General features: G+C 38.3%; 2 protein-coding genes across 7 annotated transcripts in view; both read left to right on the forward strand.

Moving 5' to 3' along the window:
* The window catches only part of Rbp6 (RNA-binding protein 6), a 189,796-nt gene that overhangs the window by 55,244 nt on the left and 109,091 nt on the right, over positions 1 to 25,461 (forward strand). For all 6 annotated transcript variants that reach the window (XR_011444878.1, XM_017173055.3, XM_070285382.1 and 3 more), the window contains one exon: positions 14,955 to 15,036. Coding sequence is in view for 5 of the 6 variants with exons in the window: in XM_017173055.3 (XP_017028544.1) it covers positions 14,955 to 15,036 (82 nt within the window). In the remaining variant the exon portion in view is untranslated. The remainder of the gene's footprint in view (positions 1 to 14,954; positions 15,037 to 25,461) is intronic.
* On the forward strand, positions 24,755 to 25,336 carry LOC108078919 (mitochondrial import inner membrane translocase subunit Tim8-like). The gene has a single exon (XM_017173060.3). It carries the CDS (start codon positions 24,886 to 24,888, stop codon positions 25,171 to 25,173), a length of 288 nt encoding a protein of 95 aa, XP_017028549.1. The 5' UTR covers positions 24,755 to 24,885; the 3' UTR covers positions 25,174 to 25,336.

A 25,461-nucleotide genomic window follows, 5' to 3' on the forward strand; every position in this document is an offset into this window, starting at 1 on the left:
TTAGCCAGAAACTCCTTCGAGTCTCGAATGTTTCCGGCATCTGAAGTTGGCAAACTTGAAAATGCATTCGCACAGCTTGACTTTAGCCAGAGATACTTGTGACAACAGCAAGTACAACAAATGACAACAGATTTACGGCTACCAAGTCTAATTAGCGATAAAGACTCCTCTAATATTTGTCACTTGAGACCGAAAAATGGCAGCAGCAGCAGCAGCGGCGGCAATTGCGACAGGGCTTTGGGGAGTTTTGTTGGCAGGGGAATCCCCGCCGCAAAACGCTGCCAAATTGCAGCTGGAAGTTGTTGTTTTTCCCGCTGGCAGCCAAAACAGATTTCCTCGTTTTGTTTATGAAAAACGAAGCGAAATGCTGAGATAACACCAAAAATGAGCGGGAGTGGGAAGTATTTTCCATGCCATTTCTTGGGCCAAAAATATTCCTAGAGAAGGCGGCGGCTTCGTTGGTTTTTCCAGCCACGGATTAATTGCAAAAGGTGAGCTCCTCACACACACACAGGAGGGGCGGTGCTGTGGAATCCGGAGTTTTCCTCGGGGCCCATGGGGCGTGGGCCATTAGGCGAAAGGTGGGCGGGGCCCGGCTCAACTCATTTGGCATTTCGAGTGCTTTTTGACTGGTTTTATTGTTGTTTTGGTTTGCCTGCCAACAGCGATAAAATAAAATACACAGCAAACGAGCGAAACTCGCAGCAAACAAACAGCAAACTCGGTCTGGGGAACAGCAGGAGATTATTTTTGGTCTAGATCCAAAAAGTCGTTGGCCATAAAAACTTAACGCTTTTGCCATTTTGACCACAAAATGATGCATTATCCCCTCCCCTCTGTCCTTTGAGTTACCAGAACTTGCTTTGGCCCAACCTGAGCCTGATTAGCTCAATTTGACACTAGGGACACCAGGGCCTTAAAACAAACTATTGGTACTTTATCTACTCAAAAGGAAAGAGGGAGCTGTTGGGAAACAAAAAGAGAAGGAATAACCGTTCGAAGAAAACTCATTTGCTTACTTGGCCTTATTGAAATTTTATGCAAAAAATCAAAGTCGAATGAAAACTCACGTCATGACCGGGCAATAATTTGTTGTCCTGCCCGTCCCGGTGCCCACTGCTCTTCGTCCCTTCGTTCCTTTTCCCTTCCCGTTCTCTTTCCGTTTCGTTCCGGGGTCCTGCTGGAAAATGTTCATCTAATATTGCCATGGGCCCCTCGTGCAATTGCCATTTCAAAATTTATTTCACTTTGCACAGCCAAATGAAAATGAGGAAATCGGGCAAGACGGCAGAAGGAAAACGAATTTTCGTTGCCCTGACTTTGATTTTTTGTTATTTATTATTTTCTTTATATTTTAAATTTATAAATACATTTATTTTTATTATATTTTTACCTAATTTACTTAATCTATTGGTAATTCTTAGAGTTAATTTAAGAATATAAGTAATGTTCTTAATTTTTATATGTTAAAAATAAGTTAACATTTTTAATTCCATATTCTAATACACAATCTCAAAGCATTTAAAAATAAGTTAACATTTTTAATTCCATATTCTAATACACAATCTTAAAGCATTTCTTATAAATTTATTGTTTAAACTACCTTTTTTTTTTACCATTCATGTAAAATTTTTATAATTTTTTTGTTCTCTTTGTTGTAATTAATTTCTTTATTAATATAGATATTTATCCATTTATATTTTGTGTTTAATAACTCACTTTTTCATCCTTGAATCAAAACTTTTCGCAATGTTTTTAGTTTTTAATTATGCCAGCTATTGAAACCTTTTTCCAACCAGACTACCTTTTCCTCTTTTTTCTTGGATTTCCCTGCCATCTTCTTTGGCATAATCATAATTTCCTGTGTAAAGTTTTTCCATGCCTGAAGTTTTTCTCTTTTTTCTCATTCAAGTTCTTGATTTTTTTATTCAATAATCTCTTCTATACTTTAGTCTCTAGCCACTTCACTTCACTGTGTTATTCTTTATCAGCTGCTTGTGGTATTCATAAGACTCTTCTGCGAGGATGTTCCATATAATAAAGAACCAAAACACTAACAGAGAGGAACAGGAAAAAAAAACGAGCTCGCGTAACAATGAAATTGATACTTTTTTAAATGGGGGGAAACGGCGGGGGATTTTCCTTTTCCTACTCCCTCAGAAGGGGGAGTCTCAAGTCCGGGTGTGGGCGTTGCAAGTTCGAGGGTTGGGGGTGGCTTATGCCTCGAGAGCTGTTTGTTCGTCAAGTGGGGGGCTGAGTGATGAGAGGCAAGTTGTCCAGGGGGTGGGATGGGATGGGAATCATGTGGTACGTGCCGAGAATGCGTGAGAGATTTTTATTTGCGAGGCTATCGATATACACTCCCCCGAAAAATACAAAAAATACAGCACGAAAAAAATAAAGCACACAAACCTGGAGCACAGATAAATATATGTATGTATTCAAAAAACAAATGGAAAATGTAATGATTATTTGCTTAGCTAATGCCGCACAAAGTGGACCGAAGTGAGCTATGATCTGTGGCCACTTTGCCTGGTGGTCCGTCCGTCCAGTCTCCAGCCTCTCTTCGAAATATTGCGCATACGCCCCGTGGCACAGTTGATTGCCTTGCATCAATATTTTCTGGGCTCAAGTCCCCCGTCTGGATAGAGCTGGCCCCTTCTCCATCTGTTGCTCATATTTTTCAGCTTAGCAAATTAGCAGATGTGCAAAATTTGCATATTTGTTGCTTCCGTTTTGGCCAGAGAGATCTTATGCCTCTCTGCTATTCCCGTTCCTCTCGTTCTCGCTTCCCATTTCTCGGCCTTTCCCTGACATTTCTCCGTTGGCATTTCTCTTTCAATGCCCGGCATTTGTTTACCATTTCGATTTGGCACAATTTGTCACTGGCAGGCTGTCATCTTATGGCTTGTTAGTAGGGTTTGTTTGCCTGTTTGCCCAGCCAGCTTATGGACACCAACAAGTGCCCGGGTCGACTTTAAAGGATCTCTCTGGGCCTCTGTGTCTCCGGCTCATCTCGTCGCCGTCGCTATCTGCGTCTCTGTCGTTGTGTCTCATCTCTGACTGATATGTGGCAGGCTTTGTCGCTGTCGTTTTACCCCAGCCTCATCCCTTACATCCTTTCCTCTTGCTTGGTGCACTGTAAAAAATAACTAAATAACTGATTAAGCACTTACTGTTCTCATCTCAGATGATACACAAATTCTATCAGTACAGAAATGTTCTTAACTTAAAAAAGAATCTACTATATTTCTAACATTTCTTAGAAAATATTTTAAATTATTTAAATTCATAATAATGGATAGTTGGGATGCTTATACCATGGAAGTTCTGAAAGGATATATCTGTAAGCATATGGCGATTAAGTTCATATTGAAAATCTAATACAGTTTGACATACATATACACATTTTAACTATCGGAAATTATCGCATTGAACGTTAAATAGTTGATACTATTGGAAAACTCTTGGGATAAACCGACTTAGTTTCTAAAAATGGAAAATCTAACAAGGCAGGTTGCTTTGAATATAGAAATTGCTCGATGAATAGCATCTATGTAAGTACCGCTTGCATCACATTAGAATTCTCAACGGTGTCTAGCGTTAAAAAGGTAATATTTACTTTCAATATTGAAAAGTTTATGAATCTGAAAACTCTGAAAACTTTGAATCTCTTCTGAAACAGCTGTACTTCCAAGCCCTAAAAGCATTCTTTCTGTATTTTCAAACATGCTTTAGGACATATTTGTTGTATATTTTGAATCCCTAATATTTTAGATAAATAAGAAATATTCTAGAAATTTTCTTGCCGTGCACAAGGGTGTGTAAAAGCTGTTGCCTTGTCCTCGACGCCGTCGTTTTTGTTTACACAGTTGGTAATGCTGTTGTTCCTGCTCCTGGTGCCGCTGCTCCTGCAGCTTCCATCCTTGGAACCACTTCCCATTCCCCTGTTTTAGCATTTCCCCAGCCACTCGGCTGGTCAACGTGTGGCTGCTTATTGTTGCCTTCCTGTTTTTTCCCCTCCCCTGTCTCCCCCTCTCTCTCTCTCTGACTCTGGCACCCGGCTGCCCCTTCGGTTAAGTGTCAATTTGATGCTGCTGCTTTTTCATGTTTCATGTTGCCACCACTTTTGTTCAGCTCCGTTCTGTGCCGTTCCGTTGAGTTGTGTTGGCCATAAGTGCCACACATTTTGTATAGCAAGTTAAGCCACTAATGAGGCGGCCACCTGCCGCTGCCAATGCCAATCAACTGGGCAGCCAGCCAGGCAGCCCGCCAACCCGCCAACCCGACAGCCCGCCAGTGAGTGTAAACACAAAACTAAATTGCTTGGTAATTAGTATGAAAAATTGCGTGCAACAAAAACGGGGGAAAAACGAGAGAAAATCCAGTTGAAAAGTGAAATGAAATGGAGAAAAGAGGAGTATACATCATCCTGGCGTAGGCTAAACTTAAATCCTTACAGAGGAAGCCTGACCATTTCTCGTTTTCAACAGAAATAAATGAATATTCATGTTATTTTTTGCAATTTGCGCTAATTATTGTGATACTTCAAATATCAATTCCAATGTTGTTTTATAAACTTTAACTGATTGCAAATTTATTTCAGCTGGCTGATGTCGAATTAATAATAATTTAAAAATAAATTGGACGTTTAAAATTATACAGACTTGTTAAATTAAAGTGTCAACTATTAAAGCAGAATGTTATTTGATTTCTATATTATTAAAATAATTTTGTACAGAATATTGTTGATTTTATATGGATATTGTAGATATTTAAATTTAAGCATGATGTTTTAATTTGTATACATTAATTTGATACTCTAATTATATACATTATTTCACAATGCAGACATCCACTTCAAATTAAGAGGAATTTATGGTAACTAGATAGTCTGACATTGTGTCTGGTTTAAGTTAAATTTTTGAATTAATTCATGATTTTAGGCAACTAGACTAGGCAAAAGAATTATAAAATAACTATAATTCTTCGTAAAATTATATCTAGTTTTAAAATAAATATTTAATCCAGCGTAAAATGCGAAACAGAACCCTAGATTATGCAGCAGTCAAAATTACCAACTCTATTAACTGACAGGCCACAAGTAACTCCCCTCAATCGAGTCCACTTTCTGATTATCCGCTCAGTGGAATGCCAAATTCGTAACCTCTAATCTGTCCCTCATCAACATTTCAACAGCTGAAATGTGATTGGAGAAATCTATGCCGACTCTGGGGCCAAAAGTGACCTGAGAGATTCAATTATTGCCGGGGATCCTTGAAGAGACCCCAGAAGGAGGAGTGCCCGCTGAACCTTGGCCAAGGCTTGGGCTCTGCAACCCTTGCGCTGCATTCCAAGTTTTTGGGATAAGCTCGAGCTGGAGAGCACACTCTTTTCTTGCGTCCTGCGCCACGAAACCCACTTCAATTTTTAATGAATCCAATTTCGGGCTGCTGTTCTGGCTGAGCTGAGCTGCTGCTGCTGTGCGTGTACTTTCTGCCGCACTTTTCTCCCTTTTTTTCTGCTCCCGTTGCTTTGCATTAATTTCATAATTTTCTGCTATTAATTATAATAGAATTTTTCAGTCAGTCTACGTTTGCCGGGGCGCCAAAAGTTTTTCCAACGCTTCGTTTGGATCGGTTCGGTTTCGTTTCGTTTGCGTTCGCTCGCCGTTATTATTATTATTATTATCGGCCACCATCATATGCCCGTAATTAAAACTTATTTCGGGGTTTTTGTGTAGCCAACAAACCAAGAACTTAACTCGAACCTTACCCTTGGCAATCAGCGGTGCAGATTGGCAGAGGCTTGGGTAAGGATTTTGAATTTCGGGAAATGGCTGGGGAGTGGGATTGGGGGTGCTGTACCAACACTTTAATACGTCGAAATCTTGGACGCACGTTCTTAAGTAATGGATTCAATTATAAAGTTAAAATCCTTGGCGGCTTTCCTGCTTCATCTCCACCTCCATCAGCGAACCGGTGGCGATGGGGGAGGCTTCGTCATCGCCATCGCGGCGGCAATCCAACTGGAAATGATTCGCATAAATTCACAATAATTTATAAGGAAATCCTTTAGAGCTTCTCCATCCCGGCAATGCTTTTCGGGCACCGCCTCCTCTGGCCCGAGGTTTTATTGGTTTATTGCGTCGAACGCTTGACCCTTTTGTTCCTCTATCCCCATCATCCTTATTGACTCTGTCTCTCTTTATAGAAAATATATCATGGTGCACTAAGGAAAAATATATAAAATTTATGAACAGGTAAAGTGTTCTTTCTATAACTTAATATTTGAAGGGGTCTATTTAAAGAAGTCCTTATAAATCTATGAATATCTATAATGATAATATCTATCTATAAATACAAAAATCTATATTAAAAAAATGTTAAATATTAACATATTCCTATTTTAATATATTATTTTCTATGATTTTCTGATATTTGTAGAACTCTTATAAGTAAAGACTTATAGTTATATTTATTTATTCAACAAATTGCTTAGTTACTTAATTTTTATTATTTTAAAATAATTATTAGAACTAATTCCATTACCTTGTGATTTTTATCAGTGTACCACCGAGGGGTGGCATATCTATCTACATACTTCACCTGACTTTGGTCATCCTTTGCCCTTTCTCCTGGCTGTTACTTTTTAATTTGCTTTCAGTGATTTCCACGACGATTTACCTTGACTGCTGGAAATTTATTCCACTTGGCTGCATTGGCAACAGAAAACAAAAAAACAAAGAGAGAAAAAAAAAGAAGGAAATCAGAGAAATCAGACGGAATAGGAAACGAGCGGAGACTTTGCATTCTGTAAGGGACCTTTTATCCTGGCTTGGTCTTTCCACCTCCTTATCCTCCTCCTTCCAGCTGCCGCCACACTTTCGCAAATCAATTGATTCGTATGCGTCGCCATCGCATATCCTGCGTGGAGGAGATATCTCTCTGGTGGGGACTTCTTCTCCCCTTCTCCCACTTTTTCCCTGCTCCTGCCATCTTGACCCTTTTTTGTGCTTGACTTCTCGGCTCTTGTCTGGGTCTTTGTCTCTTCTGGCCCCGTTTTCATACCCAATAAAGGATGTGGACAAGGGTATATAGTATTTTTAAGAAATATTTAACAATTTTTCCGGCAACTATCTGACTCTTTCTATTATAAATATTTCTATAAGATATATGATAAGATTTCTATGTATAACAAAAATTATATGACGCTCTAAAGTATGCAATGTTATTTTGTCAAAGTGAGGGCCTGTTATTCCATGGTCGAAAGTATTTATTTTAAAATTTATTTATTTATTTAGCCACTTTAAGTAAGTTTCAATGGGTTTTACATCGTCTATCATAGTTTCTTGTCTTCAATTTGCGTTGTTGTTTACGTGGTGGGCGTATTGCGGCCAGGGCTAGACATTAGCATGCTTTTGATGATACCCTGGGTCCTCAGTTCCGATTCCCTGAGTCCCGAGTCCTTGGTCCTGACTTGGCCCAGTGTCTTCCAGAGATAAGCAGCTCTCCCCACTTTCTTTTGGCCTGCGAAAGTTTTAGCTTTTGTGTGCGAGGAAAGTTTTCACCGCCTTTTGTTTAACCAGCGCATCTTCAACTTGCCTACTTTCTGGCCTTTGTCTTCCATCAAGTTTGGACTTTGATTTTTGACATTCTGTTTAGTTTTGGAGTTTACCTTGTGTGCGGCTGTGACCCATTGTCCAATGGCCATATTTAAATGACTTGACCCGAACAAAAGCGGATCCAGGAACTGGTAACTGGTAATACCCCGGCCATTCATCAATCATTTGGTGCGTTGATTTTAATTTGTGCGCCTCAACTTTGAACGCAACGCACATAAATTATTCAAAGTTGCCAACTGCCAATTTCTTGGCCCTCTTGGACCCCCCGCCCCCAACGGAATATCTACGATTTCCAATGCAATTATGGTAAGTGCCGTTTTGGAAGTTATAGCAATCCATAAGTCTATGACTTGCCATTGCCATAAATCGCAGCAACTTGGGCAAACATTTTCCGTAGATCAGGTGAAAATGTTGACGCTTGTAAACAAGTTTTCCATTCTCAGAGCCATTGAGTAGGGTTAAGGGATTTCTGCGTGAGAAAAGGATTTTCTCAAGAGCAAAGGAGGTAAGGCCGCCGCCGTGTGGGACAGTTTTGTGCCCTATATTTTATCTATCTCAGAATCGGAGAGCTTAGTTTCATATGCATGAAGATGTTTACCGCGAAACTTTCACAGAAAATGGGGCTGCAGAGTCTTCAGAGCATAACTTAATTAAAACAGTTATTTCTTATAGGGGCCAGGGATTGATTGGGTTAAGAAGAGATCAAAGTGAAGACTTATCTGGGCATTATTGTAGCAGATATTTTCTTTGATTATATTATAGGGTGAGTTTTGAAATTGTTTATATTTTCTTTGATGATTTGAATTAACTTTTGTAATATGTGCTTTTAAAAATTATAGTTCTATGTAGATTTTGTTATATGGTTTTAAAATACAATTTGAGTACAATATACTCATATACTAAAACAATTTAATGAAATATTAAGAAACTATATGGTGCTATCTTGATTATCATTTTTAGATTTTTTCTTTTGTTGTAAGTTTATTTTAAATTAAATTATTTGTTGCTTCATTTTCATCTTTCTATGTGGCTTATAAATTTATTTATAATTTTGCAATTCGTAAATATGACTACAGTTTCCTTGAAATTTCATTGATTATTTGACTTATGAATTATAGAACTCAACAATCAAGAATTTCATTGAATACAAATTATTTATATATATTTAAATATTTATTATTTATATTTATGTAAGGACTATTTTAATTCATTCATTTTTAAATCAATTTTAACACATATTTTTAACATTCCTGTGCTGTTTTCTTCTGTATTTACACATTACCAAATTTTCCAACACCTTCTTAATAGATTTCAATGTAGTTTTGAGTGAAATTTAGAGACATAAAAGTTTCTTAACTTTCTTAAATATGTATATGGTTTAATAATATATTATAATTGCTCTAAAATATGCTTTCATAGGACATCCATGGCTATAGAGCTCTTTTGGATCTCTTCGCCCTGGCAACTTGTCCAAATATTATTATTTACGGCTTAGGGCGAAGAGCAAACAGCGACAACTGTTACCCGTAGCCCTCGGGGGCTGAGCCCCTTAAGGGGGGATATACATGTAAGCGGTCAAAATTTGGCCATTTTTTGTGAATTTTTTTTTATAAGAAATAGTCAAGCAATCGTCGTGAAACTTCGGATATAGTTAAAAGTAGAATCAGAGATGATAAAAAAAATTAGTTATAAACAATATTTTACAAAATGGCGGACTTATGGAACATATGCCGTAGCGCCTCGAGCTTTGAGTTGCCGTGCTATGGACACGATAGAGCTCTTAATTCCTGTCCAAAATCCGTAAACTAAATTTTTTTGTATTCATTACACCTTTATCTTCTATTTGAACCTAAAAAACCAAAAAGAAATCAAGGCAAAAAAAATAAATTTTGATTTGAAGGAAAAAATGCCATTTTCAAGTGATCAGTTTTCACTTCCCACCCTCTTAAAAAATAGTAATACTCAGTTTTATAACAACCATGTAGGTTCAAATAGAAGATAATTTCATGCTGATCATAATAATTTTTGATTCACTCCGATATGTTACATAGTTTTTTGTGAATCGTGTCCATAGCATAGGTAGAAATGCAAAAATTAGAAGCTGAGAAAAAGACGTTTAAAGTTTTTGATGCGCCCACGTTAACCCTTGTGAACTTTGCGTGCATACTTGATTTGAGGCACTTAGAGTTGGAATTCGATAATGAAACTTACACACTATATTCTTTAAATAATAAACTATTTTTTAAACAAAAAAAAAAATTTGCCCAAAAAATTTTGGTTTACATGTATATCCCCCCTTAACCCCTTAAAGCCGGCGTAATTCACTAAGCGAAAGGCAGGCCTCACAGGGCGAATATTTCCGGGGCAGATAGTGGCTATGAGGGGTCACAGGGAGGTCTCAAAACGGAACGTGCGTTGTCTTGTCGCAAAGTTTTTAAGACTTGCTTGACCGACCTTTGTCAAAAGTTGTTGGAGCGCATGAAAAATGATGCTACGACCGGGGATGTGTTACAACAGGCTCACTGGTCTATCGCCCCCTCTCTCTCTATCTCTTTGTTCATGGGTCTGTCTCTGTCGAACTCTCTGTGTGCCTGGCTCTGTCTGTCTCTGTCTTTGCCAGTGAATTGCCATCTCGTTTGCTGTTCAGACAAAATAGCAATTTGCGTTTTCCAACAAACGATGCGCTGTGAAAAAAATTAAGGAATTTTTTAGATCTATCAAGGATATTGTAATTAAAAAATATTTAAAGGTTGTTTGCTACAAAAAAAAAAAAATCGAATATATTTTAAGAATAAGAACAACAATATAGTCTAAAAGCTAGCTTAAGATAGTATGACCCTATTTCGAATGTCTGGTAACTCTGCAAATATTTTTTTCCAAAAATTTGTCGGTGTATGAAAAAAGCTTACTACGTTTTTTATTAACCGAAGTCCAAATTTCTTAATATATTTTTTAGCTTATCAAATTTTAACTTATAAACTATTTTTGTTTTATTTTTAATTGTTAGTTTTTAAAGCTTACTGATGCTTACATATACTACAAGTTTCCAATTAAATTGAGAGAAAAATAAATTCCAGGTACTGCAAGTAAATTGAGTACCATTTCTCACAGTGCAGTTCCCAGCAGAGCTAAAACGAACCAAACAGAGGCTGAGCTTTAGTTCTTGTTGCTCTGGCTGCCAGTTGCCTCAGTTCGCCTCACAATTGATTGAAATCCCTTTGCGCACACCTTTTTCACTCATTCTGGTTTTTGCTGTTGCTGTTTTCCTGCTGTGTAGTTTTTGTTCGTGCTTTTCCTCCTGCCACCCCTCGTTACCCCTTGCATTTTCCGCCTCCTCCTCCCCCTCTGCTTACCGCAGAGCACACACAACTTCCGCTTTCTTTGGCAAAAACAATAGAAAGCACATAAATTTATGGTTTCAGCATTGTGCTTTTGACAACATGTGCGGTGGCCTATTGAGGGGACCTTCTGAGGGCGAGGGGTTACGAGGGGATGCCAGCCAGGACGTTAAGGGGTTAATATGCCTGCAACCGCAGAACGGATTGCCTTTGGCTGAGAGTTGGGCACACAACAGTCCTGGGGCATGAGTTTTCTTATAAATAATCTTACTAAATGGATTTGGGATATATTGGTGTGAGTTAGTGTGTGTGTGTGTGTGCCTGCTTGAACTAATTACCTGCAAATTCATTTTCTTTTCCAGATTGAACCTATTTTGTTTATCGCTTATTGCTTCACCCCAAACCAAAAATGCAACAATCAAAATTTCCACTTTTGTGTGTGTGTGTTTTGGGGGGCAAGTTTAATGGTTTTTGGCATTTTCTTGCAGCTGTTTCGCTCTGCGGTTCGCTCGCTCTTTCCTGCTCTGCTCCCTCAGTTTTCCGCTTTTCCGGCACGCCCCCTTCTGCCCTTGGTGCGTTTCAAAATTTATGTTTGCTGGCTATGAAAATGAAATGACTGTGGTAAACATTTTAATTAAATCCAAGTTTGGCTTTTGGCCCGTTACAATATATTTCGCTCTTGTCGCTGCCTCTTTCGTCCTCCTCTCTCTCTCTCTTCACTCTTTTGTTATGTGTATTTTATTTTATTCTTTTTATTTTTCACAGCTCTTGGGCTGCGTTCTTTTTTCGTGTAGCAAATAAATTTTAATTTTATTTTTATTTTGCCGCGTTTTAATTTGTTGACCATTTCCTTTTATTTTTTTTGTTCTCTCCTTCACATTTACACATTTATTTTGTTTGCCAGCTTTTCTATTGGCCATGTTGGTTTCTGCGGTGGGGGGAGAACGGGGGGCCAAGAGTAGGGTCTGTTGGCCGGTCAAGTGACAGTTGGCTCTGCCAGAGTGAGCGGGAGGTAGGGTGGAGGGGCGGCGGCCTGCAGACGAGCTCGCAAATATGAAATGCAAAACAAACTTTGCAGCTGTCACTCAAAAACTGAACGTCGCATTCAGTTGACAGCGAAGGGGCTTAGGCGGGGGGGTGGCGGAGGCCGACGACTGCACTGCGAGAAACGTGGGTGAATGGGGGCTTAATTGGGCGTAAAGGTAGGACTACAGCCACGTGTCTGAGTTTATAACACATGGTGTGATTGACACATTGATGACGACTTACTTCACTTTGGCACTTTACCGGGATTTCGGCAGTCCGGATTCTAAATCATAAATGGGAATTAATTGAGTGAATTATAAAAGAGAGTTAAGTGAGAAATGATAAATCTTTGTTTAAGTCAAAAAATAATATGTTAAAAGATGGAAAAGGAAATAAACTTTAAGGGTTTCCTATTATTTATAGTTTATATATACTTTTTTAACCTAAAATCTCTACACATTTAAACCAAAATTGTGCCACAAAAAACACACAACCACCGACAACCACCAACTTCTATTATAACTTCATGAGCCGGCGAAACAAATGACTTGCGAATTCTCATTTCCCGTGACCCACTCAATAACAGTCCTGGGACTGTGCGATAGGAGGGGTTAGCGAGCAACGTAACCCCAACTGGTTTATTTACACCTCAACTTAAACTAATGGGCAAGTCATGCCATAGAATAGTGTCGCCTCACCTGCCACACCTGCCACCCCTTGGGCAACCCCTGCTCCTCTATGGCATAGAGAGCGGCAATTGCCCATTAAAACTTAAAGTGTAGCATACTTTGCAGCGCCACATACGCAACGAACGTAACGAAATGGAACGCAACCCTTTGGCTGCCCCATCAATTTGCATGCCACACACGCGGGGCAGACACAGGACTACTTTCTCCCCCTCCCTCCCTTCCATTGTCCACATCCACACATGCCACTCGAACCGCGCTGCGCCAGTTGCTGTTGTTATTTATGGTTCCAAAACTGTCATAAGCAAACAAATTGTTTTTTATTGTTCATAATTATTGTGCATACTTATGTAAATCACGCGACGCGCTTCGCGTTTGGCGTTGCATTGCCCCCACTTGACTGGTCTCTGGGTGTTTGTGTGTGCCAACCATTTTCCACAACCCCTTTTTCCTTTCACATTTTCTATGCACTATGAAAAAGAGTGGAGGCCTAGAAATAAAGTAAATCTATGTAATAATATTATTTAGAAATATTACAAGAAGACAAAAATAACCTTACAAACTTCAGTTTTTGTTCTAAAATTTTTGAGTATATATTTATAATTATTTTGGCATCCTGAAATCCTTTAATATTCATTGTAATCTCAGTTTATTGAACTTTTTAATAAGACCTTTACAATCGGAAAATTATCATAAGAAGTGGACTTCTCTTCTTAGTATTTTCATATAAATAAAATACAAAAATATTTATTTCATTAAATCTTATATGGTTTTTTTATTCTTTTCTTTTAAATTCTTAAATATTTCTTCCTATAAAATTGTAATCTATTTATTCAAGTGTTTCTTTTTGCATCGAAACATGGCGCAACTAGTTGCTCTAGACTGGTTTTTGGTGCGTGCGTGTGGGTTGGTGGTGGTGGTGTTTTGCTGTGATATTTTGGGCAGGGATCGGCGGTGGTGCTGGTGGTGTGGTGTTGCTCCAAGGGTGCGATTTCTCGTACCACATTTATTGCTGGAAAGCGTCTTGGACGCGCGGCGGCGTGAGCGGCAAAATCGTTTGTTTTATTGAATTTTTATTGTAGTTTGAATTTATGACGGCAGCGTCGACACTCGACTGGATTAGGGTTCCAGCAGCCAGGGCCAAAGCAAGGACCAGAGCCATGAGAGATGACTTTATCGGTATTATTTTTCTTTTTATTTTGCTTGTTTTTGCTGCATTAAATCGCAGCCAACGAGCCTTGGTATCTGTCGTCCGCCCCATAACCCCCTTCCCGTTGCCGTCCCGTTTGTCTGGCAATTTTGTTGAAATAACTTCAGTGTTGCGTTTGTGTGCGTACGTGCCGCTGAAGTGCTTCCATCCGGGCAGGGTACCCCTCTGCCCTCTCACTCTCCTCTCCTCAGGCTTCCTGAATCCTGCGAATCCTCCAGCCGGAGTCAGAGTCAGATTAGCTCGCAAAACCGCAGACAACAGCTGCCACTGGCAACCGCCAAAGCAGCGACTCTGAAGTGGTCTGTGTGTTTTGTATGTGTTTACAGAGAAAATAAAAAATAGGTAGGGTTCTTAGAAAATTTAAATATATAAGAGATTTCTTATTTTAAATTATAATAAGATTTTAAGGGGTTTGGGAAGCTATTTTATTTGTTTTTTTTTTTTAGAATTGTTCAATTGGTTTAAGATTATAGTTATCAATATATTTAAGAGAACAAGACCATTTAATTTATTTATCTAATTTAGGCAAAGAATCTAAAATATTATCATCTTTTTTATACAATATTTAGGATTTATAATTTACCGAAAAATCTCTTAAATATTCATGGAACTGATACAGTGATAAATGAATTAGAAATCAAAATACTATGTCATAAAATGTTGTTGTAAAAAATTAAATTTTACCATATTTTTTCTCTGTGTACTCTGTGTATGCATGTGAATAATGTCCAGTTGCGTATGCAAGGGGTTTTAGGTAGAGGGGGGACTTCTAAGGGGAGACCCTCTGCCAGCGAAAAGGAGAAGTTTTGGGTCCCAAAGTGGTTTTGTTTATTTTTGGGCTTCGCGCGAAATTCGCTTCTCTCCGACGTATTTGTTTTATTTTTTTTTTGCTTGTTGTTTTTTTGATTTGGGTTTTATTTTTATTAAGCGCGTAACGAAATTAGTAACTTTGGCGTCGTGATTTTGATGGCCGTACTTGAGTGTAGCCCCCAGGACATTTCATAAACCCACTTTGATTGATTATTCACTGCATTCGCTCACCCATTTCCTTACGTTTATCTTTCTTTCAGAGAGCTTACGCGATTACTTTGGACGTTATGGTGATATCTCAGAGGCTATGGTCATGAAGGATCCCACGACGCGCAGATCCAGGTGAGTGAAATTGGATTAAAGGGGTTGTCTTTGATTGGTGGTGGTGGGTTTTTCTAAGGGATTTCTGGGTTTTAATGGTTTAAAGGAGAGAGTTTTCGGGGAAGGATGTTTTAAAAGAAAATCCAACAGGTGGGAAAAATTGTTGTTTTACAGGAAATTTTATTGGGGATTTGAGTTTAAAAAGGATCTAGGTGTCTTAATTTAATAGTAAAAGGCTTTAAAGTATTATACAAAATATGATAAGTGTATTTCCCTCTTTTAAATTCTAAATATTTAAATTTAAGTTCATAAATTTATAGACTTTAATGGTTTTTCGTGCACTTTCAATACCCAAAATCTTTACTATAGTCCGCCCTAGTGTTCCATTTAAATACTGCTCTTAATTTATCAATCAAAAGGCTCTTCCTCCTCGCATTCATTGGACCTGCCCCCTCTCCTGGCGAAATAGTATCCGCATTCGAACTGATTTTAATTATTTCCTATTTTCGTGTAATAAATTTGTAACCCGGCAACCTTTTACCTTTCAGCCGTTGCTGTGCTGTTGACCTCTCTATCGCTCATCTGTTGTCCCTTTTTTCGGCCCGCCTGTATTTTCTGACATCTTTGTTGCTGCTGCTGTTGTTGTTTATGGCCATGCACGGCTGCATCCATTTCCAAATTTGAACAGTTTGGTTAACCGCTAATTGGTTTTCATTTTCATTGATTTTATTTTTTCCCTCTGTGTTACTCCCCTCTACCTATTACTCCTCCGCTATACCCCTTTTCCTTGTGTGTGCGTGTGTGTGTGTGTGAGCGGGGGGTGTATTTTTGTGTTGTGTGTATTTTGCCCGTAACGTTTGTCATTTGTTGCGGTTTCGATCAACTTTCAGTTGGCTGAACGTGGCTGATACCTCATCCCATCCGGCGACCCTCTTCAGCGACCCCCGTCGCCGTACGGCGGTGCCAGCAGCTCTGCCTGCACTTTGACCTTATTTAAAAATGCTTAACGTAAATTAGCTGGTTTCTGCGGACAGTATGAATAATGAGACAGCATTTAAATGAGTCAATTTCAATTTTCATATACATCAAATAAAAATCAAGCTTTAGTCGGTTCTTTTTTTGTAAACTAATTAAGCGTTTTATGGGGCGTATACGTTATGTGATGAAGGTGGTTGATGTGTGTTTTTTAGTCGTTTAGTTGTTAGTTTATAATTAATTTAATATTTTATGTATTCTTTTATAAATTACTACTTATGATACATTTTTTGAAGACTATTTTCCTGTTATAAATCGATTTAAAAATACATTTCTGTTCGCTCTATTTTATAAGTTATCATAGAATAAACCAACTTTTTCAATCTCAACTTATTTAGATGTAAAATTAGCACTTTTCTTGAAGTATTTTTTGTTAAATTGTCTGCTTTAACTAAGCGTTTTATGGGGCGTATACGCAATTTGTGAAATTTGTGTTGTTTTGTGTTCTTTACTGAGTTAGTTAGTTAGTTTATATAAACTCCTTTTTAAGAAAATTTATAAATTTAATAACTCTGCTATATTGCCTGTTTTTATAAAAGATTTTAAGGGGCGTATACGCAATATGTCTACGCTTGTAGTTATTTTTTTTATTCCTCAGAAGTTTGTTAATTTGAAATGTATTTTTATTGCGTCTTTATATAATTAAAATACTAATTAAAATACAGTTTTATGCTTAAGATATTTCTAAAAAGAAGAAAATAGACAAGAAATGTTGTAATTGATATCTTAAGATTTTTCTCCTGTACCAAATAGCTTTACAAATAATCCTCTTTTCCCTCTTAACAACTTAAAAGATCTCCCAAAAACACCTTCTCCTAATTTAATTTATTTTATTCATTGGCAACTAGTATTTCCCTTTATCCACCGTCTGCTATAACCCCACAGTATCCTCCCAGGCCCCATTTAATCGAGTCAATATTCATCAAATGAAACCCAGGTCCTTTCAGCAAACTAGCAAGTGTTTATGTGCCGCCGCTCTCTCTCTTTTTGCACTAATTAAGCATTTTATGGGGCGGAAGCTACCCGTTTTTTTTCTGTAGCGTTCCGCAGCGCATTTTTTGCCTCAGCTTAAACAACTGCGCTGGAATTTGTCCAACGAAATATATCTTTGTTTTAATTGAATTTCATCTAATGTCAGTGGAGTGGCGGCAGCGAGGCTTTCAGGTTAACAAGCGACGAAAGTTTACGCCACCTTCCTGCAGCTCTTTCCCACCTGCAGGAGCTGGGAGCTGGGAGCTCGGAGCTCACTGGAGCCGTGTGTCCTTTCGCCTTTGTGCATGTCATGTTGGCTGGCAAAATTTTTATGAACTGCGTGCAGTAGAAGCTGAAGCAGTATCTCGTACTGCCAACAGTAAAACAGTTGGCACTTCGCAGCAGCCCGACCCTCAGTGCCCCATTCCCCCAGCTGCCAGTGGAAAGTATCTTAAAACCAGGCTGCCAGGGTTGGAAGCGGAAGTGGAAGGATAAAGGACGCAGAACGAGAGGCGGCAGGTGTTCTACCCTCTGGTAGTTGTAAATTCCGCAGCTCTATTTGTTGCCGTTGCCGTTGTTGCCTGATATCATCGTGTCAGGGATTTCTAGCAAAATTTAATAAAAACTTTATGTCGCTTAAAAGAATGTTTATGGAAATTTTTCACTTAAACTTGCGCAAAGTAATAAATGTAAACAGAATTCCTGAGAAGGTGCGACAACAAAATTCAAGCCGAAAGACTGAGCGAGAGAGCAAGCGAGGGGGCGAGAGGAGCGAGCAACAAGCTGCACGCAAAGTTGCCGCAGCGAGAGTCAACAGTGTGGTTAATAAATATGCGCCCCAGTCGCCCAGCCGAAACAGGATACAAGGATATGCCGCTAGGATCAGGCATCAGCAGGCATTGCATACTTATTGGGCCACCCCCTTTCGCTCGCTAACTCGTTACACGGCGATAAAATGAGTTTAGCTTGATACAATTTAACAAGCAAAGAGTATTTAAGGTGGGTTTTTATGTTATAAAAAGTATGTGCAATTTCTTGAGAATGGTAAATAATTGTTGATTTTAATTTTTGACATTTTTATAATTCATTTAAAAATAAAAAAATTTCAAAAAATGGCTTTTTTAACAAGTCAAAGTTATTTAAGAAAGATTTATTTACGTTGAATATGTGATAATGTTATAAAAAGTATGTGCTATTTCTTTAGAGAGGTAAATTGTAGATTTTATTTAAGTGGATATAACGAGAGTTTGTATTAGGACTATTTAATTAAGGTGTTTATATTAAGGATATGAAATTTAGGCTTTAAATTTAATTTAATAGCAAATGCTTTCTTTACTTATTTCAAAAGTATCCTATGCGATTGTGGCATACAACTCTGTATAAATATATTTGAAACGTACATTTATATTTATTTATATACAGATATTATTTTTATTTCATATTAAAAGAAGTTCTTATGCAAAAGGATAAGAAAGTATGGAATTTATATGAAAATAACTCTAGTTTCATATACTCTTATCGAATTTTTCAATCTTTATATATTATTTCCCACATATATACTTTCAAATTTATTTATTTATTATGTATAAATAATGTCAACACTTAATTTAAAAAGTAAAAAGTAATTCAAAATGTGCCTTATAATGTTTCTCAACTCGAAATAAAACCCCTTTCTTTCTGTGTCTCTATCTCTTTCCCCATTTACTTGCGATTGTGTGTGCTAGATAGATGCCCCGAGATATCTCACTTCAAATGAGATTGTATATTACAATAAAATGGAGTGAAGTACAAATTAGAAAACTTGCAAATAAATTTTAAAAGCACAAAATGAACAACAGTAGCGGAGGCAGCAGCAAAAAAAAAAAAGAAATAAAACAAAATAAAAAAGGAAAAAAGGCCATAGCCCGGGAAAACAAAATGAAAGCAAATGGCAAACAAAACACATTCACAGAAACAGAAAAAAAGAAAAACGAAAAACAGAAAACGAAACGCGCTGAGAGAGCGGGAAAATAGCGAAAAACTTTTGCAAGTTGAGCGGGAATTTTCTTGCGGGCGAGAAGACAAAGCGGGGTCGCTCAAGTGCAGCAACAATAAAAAATTGAGTAAAATGGCAAATGGCAGCTAAGAAAAGCTGCTGCTCCTGCTGCCGCTCCTACTCCTGCTCCTGCTCTTGCTGGGGCGAAAAGCGGGAAAATCGAGAAAAGCTCAGCTCGGCAGCACTCCGTCGCTCCCCTTCTCGCATAAGTAAATCCAAACAATTTATTGTTGTACTTTTAGCATTCTTCTTAAGCGCGTTCCTGTTGCTGCTGTTGTTGCTATTGCTGCCGCCGCTGCCATTGAAGCAAACATAAGCGACTTTTCAATGAGTTTCGAAAGTTATTGAAACATAAATTATATCGCACGGCGCACGCACGCCAAGCGCAGAAAACCCCCCGACCTCCCACGACCGCCCCTTCCGGAGAAAACACAACCACAGCAACAACACAACACAATCACCCTTTTGGTGGAAAGGGACGCCTCTGTATATGTGTGTGTGTGTGTTTGGCAATTAAGTTAAATTTTTTTTCGCTGCCGCTTGTTAATGTTTTTTTAGACTTTTATTTCGCGCCACACGCGCCAAGCGGAATTTTTCGCCTTTATTTATTTGCCGGACACACACGGCGAATGTTTACCTGAATCTGTATCGAATGAGAAATCGCATTTTCCACCCGCGCGCAATGTTGCATAATAAATTTAACGGGTTTTTAGATAAGAGCCAGAATACCGTACTTAAAAAAGCACAAATAAAAACGAGTATGAACTCTGTTAAGTGAGCGTTGCGACTGTGGGATACTTTGTTCGGGGATTTTAGGATTTTGAAAGGTATTTTGTGAACTCACAATGTAAAAATAGATTTAAAATCAATTTAAAAAAATAATACTAAATAATAAAATCTTCTAGCACTTAAAATCGGTTTCAAAATCAATCATTGCATACTTTTGGGCATACTGTAAATTAGTAAAATTTTTTAGAGGTGCTTTTATTATTATATTTATTAGAAACCATAAGCACAGTACAGAAAATTAATTAACTAAGTGCACATTTAATACTACAAAATAATAAAGCTTTCAAAATAAATAAATACACTTACAATTCTCGTTTCCTTACCAATCATTGCATACTTTTAGACATATATTTAATATATTAATAATTACAATTACAATTACAATTTCAAGAGGTGCATTCTAAACTTGCATTTATTGAAAAATATAAAGCAAGTGATTTAAAATAAAAAAAATGTTAACAAAAAACATTAAAAAATATGATAACTTTCAGAAAAAAATCATTGCATATTTTTTGGCGCTTTTTTTTATGGATTTCTATTCAAAGAGGTTTGAGTTAGTTTCTTAAAAGTAATATTATTACACCGACTACTTAGTTAGTTAGTTTAGTTAGTTTTCCTCATAGATACCTTTCCCTGAATATACTCCTTAAAATCTATGACTACCCTGTACTAAAATCCGGTCCAAAGGGATAAGAAAAAAGTGGTGGAAACATTTTGCACAACCATTAAATGTTTTGGCTTTGATAAACTTTGATAGAAGTTCAATTTCTGCGGCGGCTATCGCTCTACGTATATATTTTTTCGAAGGCAAATTTTCGCGACATAACTCAATTGAAATGGCAACTTACTTGCTTCCGATTGCCTTTTAAATGTGAAATATTTCGGTTCACAAACAAATAAAAAATATAATAAGAATGAAAAACAAACAAAAAAGGCGAATACGAAAACAACTTTACAAAGATTTAACAAAGACAAAGTGTTTTAATAATGAAGATTAAGGGTTGCTGTTGCTGTAGATTAAAGCAATTTCACCCAGGCGAAATGTTTTATATCTGGCATTTAACGGCCTTTGATAATATGCACTTAATACTGGCGTAGTCCCCGAACATCGTCCCCTGTTTTGTGCGAGGCATTTAATATCCTTGTAATAATTTATGTACAACTTCAAACTCTTATTTGTCTTGCTCTAACACACTCTCGCTATCGCTCTCTCGGTGGACATAATTAACTCAATTTAATCACTTTGCCAAGCTCGCAGCTTTAGTGCGCCACTTTATGTGTTTTAGTGGGGATTTTTCGGGTTTTTTTCTCCCGCCTTTTTTTTTCTGGTTTGGTTTTTTCCTCATCCTGGCGACGGCGACCTTCTGGCATTGACCACTTTGGAGTGGGCTCTCGGCGGGGGCGATTGCGGACCGATCTCACATATTTGGCCAAACGCGAACGGCAGCTGCGCTTTGCCCTTTTCATGTTAATTTCCCAGCACACAAAACCAAATGGCTTTATATTTTTTCTCACCCTCCTCCCCTCAGCCTCTGTTGGCTGCATATGCTGTGTGTCCAAGTGTGTGTTGTGAGTGTGTGTGTGTGGGTAGCAATTTTTCATCATTAATTATGGCGTCGCTGACCGGGTGTGAGTGTGCGGATGTGTGTGTGGCAAACATCAGTCAGTTACAGGAGGCAAAAGACCATTAGGACATCCCAGGCATGGTCCAAAAGCTGGTTGAGATGTCACTCACACACAGTGGGTACAGTGGGAAATATTGATATCTTTAGGGATTTTTTACAATATATTTTAGTGTAATATTTAAGAAAAATAAACTAAAATAAAATAATTAATAAAATATATAACCAAAATCATTCGCAGAATTTTTTAACAAGATTAGGAAACTTTCTTTGACCTTCTATATCCTTTATGAACATTTTCTAAGCATAAAACAATTGAATTAAAGTAACTCTAACTCTAAATTATGAATAAAATAAGTTAAATATTTTATCTCTTATTTATTTATTTAATCAACCAAGAACTCAAACAAATATGTCTCCTGTTTCAACACTATTTCTTGCCGTGCACACACACTCGGATGCTGTCAACTCGTGTGTGGCAGCTTCAGCTCTCCCCTTTCCCCTCCACATACCCACATACCGCCATTTTCCCCCCATTTCCACTTTTCCCCACCATTGTTACTGTTGATTATTTCATGCGCTTTCTCCGCCCGCGCATTTTTATGCGCATTTTATGTTTGTATTTGTATGAAAAGAAAAACTCAGCCTCCGCCGAGAGCCTTCACTCACTTGTCCCGAAAACAACGCAACAAAAAAATATATAGTATATATGTATGCGCGGAGAATAAAAGGAGGAATATTTTTATGATCCCCACAGACTCCCCTAATCACTCACTCCCTTGTAATTGCTTTGCGCACCGCACTTTTACATAATAATAATAAAATGAATTATAAAATAAAGTCACCTTTCTGCACCGAGAGACTCGAGACGTTTTTGTTAGCCAGCAGCTGCCGCAGAATTTAATGTGGCAACGACACTCAAAAATTGACATTAGCAGCAGGCATACGACGAAACCATAAAAACATAACAAATGGCCGGCCATAATGTGTGTCCTTAAACTGTCACTAAATCGATAAATTTTCATAATGGCCAGGCCATTTAAATATTTAGCTGAAATGTTTTTTTGGGTAAAAGAAACCCCTTTTTCGGGGGCGCCTTCTTCTTGTTCTTGTGTCTGGATTAATAAAATTACCCACAACCCCGAAACGCATAGATAGCGAAGGAAGGGAGGGGTTTGGTTGGGAAATAGGGGTTGGGGCTTTACATCAACGCAAGGGCACGCACACACACAACTCGAGGTGGACTCGACATCGTTGACGGGGCGGCGACATAGTCGTCTTAAATGTCTCCATGCCAGGCTTGAGTAGCCTCAGCGAACTAGAGAGAAAAAATAACGAATAAAAAGTATGTAGACGGAGAAAAATAGGGAATAACATTTAAAAATGATCAAATGTAAGTGCCGCACTGAAAAGTGTGCTATGATTTTTCTCAAGCCAGAGTCCTGGCTATTCTATGATGGCAACTTGTTTTAAAAGTTCTTTTACTTAGCTTCAACTAATTTTCACAGAGAAAGCATTATTTCGATTTAATAACAAATTTGTTTCCTGTGTAAAAGTGGGTCGGCGGCAAGAGGTTGCCACTCACGCAGGCCCAGTTAAGTGTGCGTGTTCAAGGATGCATTTTTGTGCCCAGGAAAACGACACGACACAAAACGAAACGAAACAAAGACAAAGGCATAAAAACGTGCAAAATGGGCGTGGGCGGCGCCTCTGTCTTTGCCCTTACCTACCCCTGTTACCACCCCGCTCCGCTCCCACACCCATTCCGTCGTAGGCTTATAAAGTGCGAGGCGAGCCAAGGCAGGAAGCCACTTGTGAAAGTTTCATGCACGCGGCCCCACTTCACACGACAGCAGTCAGCAGCCAGGGACGGCGAAGCAAAAAAGGGGGTTTTGGCTAAGTAAAAAACTGAATAAAAAAAAGAAAAGAAATGAGAAGAGAGGCTGAGGTGATCGAAACAAAGATTCTTAGTACTTCTAAGTCGGAAGGGGATTCCAGGAAAAAGTATGAACAAACTGGCAAAGAAAAGTTAATAATAAACTATATCTAAACTTAGTTTATGCTAGAAACTTACAGAATATCTAAGCTTGAATGCTGTTTGGATCAATTTGAGAATTCACCTTTTAAGATATACTAAATCTTCGAATACCGTCACAAATATTAAAGATTAAACTCAGAAATCTAAATACATAATCGAAATAACACTTCAATAATTAACACAAAAATCGATTAACTTTTAACTTTAAAAGAATAATTTACACTTATTTTAAACGTTATTTTTCCTACCTTTTGTATTGTTATTATTTTTGAGGGGTATTCCGAAAACAAAACAATTGGGAAACCAGAGAGAGAGCACCACACAAAGGCGTCGCATCTTGGTCCGCTTGGAAGTGCTTGTTAGTGCGCTTGGGATTTGACGTTTCGCTGTAGCCAAGGCTTAGAGAGCAGCGGTGGCTCTGGATACCTACCATCTTCCACCCTCTTCATCTGCCACGCCCCCTTTGGAGTACTCCACTGTCGTCTTGAGTTGCATTCCCCTTCTTGCAATTGTTCGTTTCTTTCGTTCGGGGCGCCTTTGTTTGGCTGTTTCGAAATTTTTACACGAAAAAGTCATTTGAATATGCGTTTGGCTGATGCTGGCGGCCTACCTCCTAGAACATTTGCCTCCGCGGATTGAAAGTTTCGTTAGCCGTCAGCTACTTTTACTACTTTCATCTCCTTCCCAAAAAAAAGGACCTTCTTTTTCTCAGTTTTAAGGTTGAGGGCATGGCTTGCGGCTTCTTTGGCAATTTTTGCGAGCAGTGCATCTCTATGCACAATATAATGTACGCCTTCGTCCTGCAGCCTTGACTGCAACTTGTGTATTAACGATACCAAGGGAAGGGAGTGAAACTGAAACAGAAACGTTAATGGGAATGGGGATGCACTGGGGTTAAGGGTTGCCGGAGACACAGAGACAATTGTTTTCTTACTTCCGCTGACTTCAAGAGCAATTCACAGTAGTTTGTCATTCTGTCTGAGGCACTGAGGTCAGTTGAGGTTGAGGCAATTAAGAGATAAAAGCCAAGGGGTTTTGGGCTTGCTAGACAGAGGGGTTAAGATTAACCCCGTACTCCTTCAGGTGCTCAAAAGGGAGGCTTTTTTGTTTGACATGCATAGCGAGGCACAGAGGGAAAATATTAAGGTTATTGTAAAGAAATTCTTTTTGGAGACTTAAACTTGCTAATATTATTAAATAATTTCTAAGGCATTAAGGTTTGTGCCTTTATTTTCTTGAAATATCATTCAGTATTCACTGCCTTTCCGTTCGGCAAACATAAATTACAAATTTTTAACTGTACGACGCCTTTCTGTTAGTCAAACCTAAAATATTACATTTCTTAATTGTTAAGATTGTAGAATAAACAAACCACCACCATGTCTGACTACGAAAACCCTACCGATTTCGAGAACCTGTCCCCCAACGACAAGGAGCTGCAGGAGTTCCTCATGATCGAGAAGCAAAAGGCACAGGTCAACGCTCAGATACACGAGTTCAACGAGGTCTGCTGGGAGAAGTGCATCGGCAAGCCAAGTGTCAAGTTGGACCATGCCACCGAGACTTGTCTGAGCAACTGTGTCGACCGCTTCATAGACACATCGCTGCTGATTACCCAGCGTTTTGCCCAGATGCTGCAAAAGCGAAGCGATTCCGGAAATATGTAGAAAATCTGGGAGAGCTAAGAGAGGCAGGATAATCGGTAGCTGTTAAATTTATTTTAAAACTTCAAAACTAAGACACTCCATATCTACCGCCGTACTCAAGTTATGGAATGTCAGAGCACCTTCATCCTTAACTGAAATACAATTTGCGTTTCCTAAACTATAACCAATGAATTGAGTTTCTTGCTGTGTGCTTCCATCCGCTTAGTGAAAAATATTTCCATTTATTGCAGTTGAACCTTGCTCAATTTCAAGTAATCTTTGCCCTGGATATATTCAGGATTCTATTTA

The sequence above is a fragment of the Drosophila kikkawai genome, chromosome 3L (genome assembly GCF_030179895.1).
Source record: "Drosophila kikkawai strain 14028-0561.14 chromosome 3L, DkikHiC1v2, whole genome shotgun sequence".
In the NCBI taxonomy this organism is placed as follows: domain Eukaryota; kingdom Metazoa; phylum Arthropoda; class Insecta; order Diptera; family Drosophilidae; genus Drosophila; species Drosophila kikkawai.